The 4,477-nt window shown below is 39.0% G+C and overlaps 1 protein-coding gene across 1 annotated transcript; it reads right to left on the minus strand.

Annotated features, from left to right (window-relative positions):
- Nucleotides 1-1,368: 1,368 nt before the first annotated feature.
- Nucleotides 1,369-2,290, minus strand: LOC125177042 (olfactory receptor 2D3-like). Its single transcript, XM_047879056.1, is given in 2 exon segments — nucleotides 1,369-2,173; nucleotides 2,175-2,290. Coding segments are annotated over 2 exon segments (921 nt in total).
- Nucleotides 2,291-4,477: the final 2,187 nt, after the last annotated feature.

Here is a 4,477-nt window from a genome sequence, read left to right on the forward strand (position 1 = left end):
AATCATGGAGGAGAAATAGGCAGAACTATGAACAGGCAGAATGTAGTCTCCAGCTATATTGTCATGACTCACAGGCCCTGCAATCAGGGATGAGAATTGGTAGTGTTTCTACACGCCAATGGCGTGTTGGGTCAATTCCACTTAATACCTGAAGTTAAACCTTCAGCTGAGGGTAGATGTTCTTCCAAAGGAGGGGGCAGTGTGCATGGTGAACATCAGTGAGTGACTACAAGTATCACCAGTGGTGCTTCTGCTATAAAGAGGTTACAGCGGTTGTTTAAAAAAAAAAAAAAAGCTTAAGGACCATTTAATCCCACAGAACAATCTATATCTTCTGGAATTGCTTCTCATATATCAGCCTTTCTTTACTACTTCCCCAAAATGAGAACTTAATGGGTACTGGCATCATCAAGCCTGCAGAAATGGGGAGAGCATGTTTGAAGAGGCAACAGCTGTGGTATATTGGTGTCATATGGGGTATATTGTGATATATTGGTGTGGTATATTGATGCAGGAAGGTTGCCTTTTAATTCTAATTCCCTCAACACAGCAATTGTCCTTGGAGGGAAAGAGTGTGTGATATATGGAAGGTGTTTGCTGAATATGAGATCCCACAAATTATTGTCTAGGCCAGTAGCTCCCCCATGTGTAGTTGAATTGATGATAGCAGTATTTTGGGACCATACAGCAAAACAAAAACAAAATTTCCATATAAGAACTTTAAGGTTAAAAAAATCATTCATATTTTCTGACAAGAAATTGTAGAGTCTAGCATAATGACATCAGGTAGTATTCCAAGGTTTGTGGATGGCTGTAGAAGATGTTAGCATGGGATGAAGCTGACAAGTACCAAAAGGTACTATGTCTGGGTGAAAATGTATTAGTGAACCAGTAAGGCAGTGTAAATGAAGATCCTCATATGTGTGTGTGTGTGTGTGTGTGTGTGTGTGTGTGTGTGTGTGTGTGTATGTATACACATATATATGTATATAAATGTATATAAACATATGTATAAATTGTATAAAATATATATATATCATGTATATATAAAATGTATATAAATGTATATATATAAATGTATACAAATGTATATAATATATAAATGTAATTTATATTATAATATATAATATAATAGCAAAAAGCTGTAATGAGGCAAGCAAGCTATAACCACAGAGAATAAGCTTGAGCAAGATGCAGTTGACAAACTTGAAAACATCCTAGATATACAAGAATACTTGTATGACCCTTTGTTCTGGATCAGCTTAGAAACAGTTCACAGAGAAAGCTGTTAAAAATGTTGAACCACTTTGGAGTGTCTTCATTCTCATAGATGTGTATCAATATAAAGATCATTGCCTCTGAGAGGCTCTATCTTCCAAATGCTTTCCTAAATGCCTCCTTTACCTCCTTGTTTCTCAGGCTGTAAATGAATGGGTTCATCATGGATGTTATGACTGAGTAGAACACAGAAATCACCTTATCCCCTTCATTTATCTTCTTGGAATTTGGACGCATGTAGGTAAATATAGTTGAGCCGTAGAAGAAGACCACAACAATGAGATGAGAACCACAGGTAGAAAAGGCCTTAAGTCTCCCCTCACCTGACTGTATCCGAATCACAGTGGAGATAATATTCCAGTAGGAGAAAAGGATGAGGGAGACAGGACCAAGGAGAATTACTATGCCCATTGCCAAGATGGCCATCTCAGCTTTGTAGGTTTCTTCTGAAGCCAACTTCAAGAGTGCAGGAGGCTCACAAAAATAATGATTAATTATATTCTGTCCATGGTATGAGAGACATAAAGTAAATATTGCGTCTACTAAAGACACAATGGCTCCACTGGCCCAGGACCCTATGATCAGCTGTACACACACCCTCTGGGTCATGAGGATGGAGTAGTGAAGGGGCTTACAGACAGCCACATAGCGGTCATAGGACATCACTGCTAGGAGGGAACTTTCTGTACACCCAGCTACTAGGAAAAAAATCATCTGAATTGAACACCCAGCAAAGGAAATGGTCTTTCTCATTACCAGCAAGTGGAATAGCATCTGGGGGATGACTGTTGTAGAGAAACAGAGATCAGTAAATGACAGGTTTTTAAGGAAGAAGTACATTGGTGTATGAAGTCGAGAGTCAATATGAATTAGCACTATGATGAGAAAATTCCCACACAGTCAGCAGGTAGATGATGAGAAACACTACAAACAGCAGGATTTGGGTCTGCCAATCTGAAGAAAGGCCTAGCAAGATGAATTCAGTCAGATAGGTTTGGTTTTCTGTGCCCATTGGTGTTTATTTCTGTCTACACATCAGCATAAATAAAGGAATCAAAAGTTGACTATGGTGGAAAACCAAATCCTGAAAGTGAAGATCTCATTGTAAGAACAAATATGTTTTATTGAAAAAATATCTTGGAAGCATTTAAGACACTTGATTTTCCAAAATTTCCATCCTTAATTCTTACGGAAGCTATTTGAAAAAAGATGCTCACATATTATATGGATTTGAAAAAATATGAAGAGTTGTGCCTTTAGTAGAAAGCCCAGGTTTTTCTTTTATCTAGTTTACTTTTCAATCAGCAGATTTTGACTTTCATTTCATCAAGGAGAGGAACCAATAATTATCTTTTCCTTTGTGTTTCTAAGGGATCATTTATCATCCTTCCAAGAAGGAAGGGAATTTTAAGAAACCATTTAGATCATGTTATAATCCACACATTTAGTCCTTTTCTAAATTCTTCACTGGATCAGAGAATCAAGCCTTGATGGCAGTGTTGAAGATTAAGGCATGATAGGCCCTCATTGCTACAGAGCCAAGATGTTGGAGACAAGGCCAGACTTAAGTAGCACCACACCCTATGGAATCAGGAACAGCCCTTTGTGGAGACCAAGTGCCACCACAATAGCTGTCTGCACAGTTTCAGTATCTTTTCTAGTGTGACAGTATTTGAGCTCATTCATGCTGCAGTTTGTTTCAGAGTACGCAATCAATGAGTTAGGTACATCAGTAGGAAATCAGGTACTGGTCCAATGCTTTGTAGCCAGGCAGGAAATACTATTCAATCTATACATTATTGTACATCAGAAACAAGCAAGGAATAACATGGCTGGATATAAGCTAATAGAGATGGAAATTATAAAGAGTTAGGGAAGTTAGCTGGGGGCATGGGTAAATGGCTGGCACTCAGGGTTGGAGACATCTATCCCTGAGAAGGGTGGAAGTAATAGTCTTAGAATTGGCCTTTAGAATGAAGATGTCAGAACAGAAAGTCAGCCCACCTGGCAGGGCCATCTTGAGATAGACAGATATCAGAGCCTACAGACTAGAAAGGTTTGTCTTCACATGTAAGACCCTACCTCTAGCTGGCAGTATAGGAAAACTATGGCCAGAGCAATTGTGCCTTGACCACTGGCTCATGAGGTGCCAAGTAGGACTTAATTTCAGGAACATGACTTGACAGTGAGGTTTCTATTCATGAATTTCCATTCAGATGGAAATGAAATGGGTCCAGTCTGAGCCTACAATAGAGTCCATTGGTCTTTAAGGGACCAGGAAGGCAGAGTCAGGGAATGATTTGAGGAATTGGCAAAATTAAATGAGAAATATCTTTTCTTTAGATAAGTTGAAATACACAGGAAGATCACTGATAAAGTCTCTAACCTAGTAGCCAAACTCATTTTCCAACAATTCTTGATAACTGCAGTTTTTCACTGCTTCATCATGGTAAATTTACATGCAATGAACTATGAATATTTCACGTGTACAATCTGGTGAGTTTTGATATATGTATACAATAATGTGCTTTGAAAAGGTTACTATTAACTTATATATGATTGTTTGTTTACAATTCTGTCTTCTGACTGGGCTATAAGTTTCTTCAGGGTAGAAATCCTATCTCAATCCATATGTCTGCATCACCTGGCATATAGTAAATTTTCAAGAACTATTCACAGACTGAATGGGTGAATAAATAACTGAATGCATCCAGGACTGAACAAACTCTTCCTCAACACATAGTCTCTGTCACACACACACATCCACTCAATAACTCCTAAGTGCTAATCATCCTATGTAAAGCATAATATGAGATTCAGAAGGCACAGCTGATATTGATCCAGCTATGTGGTCCACCTTGGAATGGGGATATTCTGTGACCAATCAGAAGGATAAACACAAAGGATGATCACCTGGACTACTGGTGAGAGTACATAAGTGGTAGTTCTTCCAGGGGAATAGATCCTTAATATGCAATCCTATTCTCTTTCTCATTCTTAGCCTCTGAGAAGATATATGCAATGTGGTAGCAACCTGAGTACTAGGGTACTGGGGCAGGGAGTGCCCACACACCCAACATTAGCACTCACTTAGCTCTGGCTCCTTCTCATGTCCTAAACAATGGACAGCACATTGCGAGGAGCTCTGTTGTGCATCCTCGGCAGTGCCCTGTGAATCCACTATCACCCAAAGAGTGTC

This window comes from Prionailurus viverrinus, chromosome D1, assembly GCF_022837055.1.
Source record: "Prionailurus viverrinus isolate Anna chromosome D1, UM_Priviv_1.0, whole genome shotgun sequence".
Classification (NCBI taxonomy): domain Eukaryota; kingdom Metazoa; phylum Chordata; class Mammalia; order Carnivora; family Felidae; genus Prionailurus; species Prionailurus viverrinus.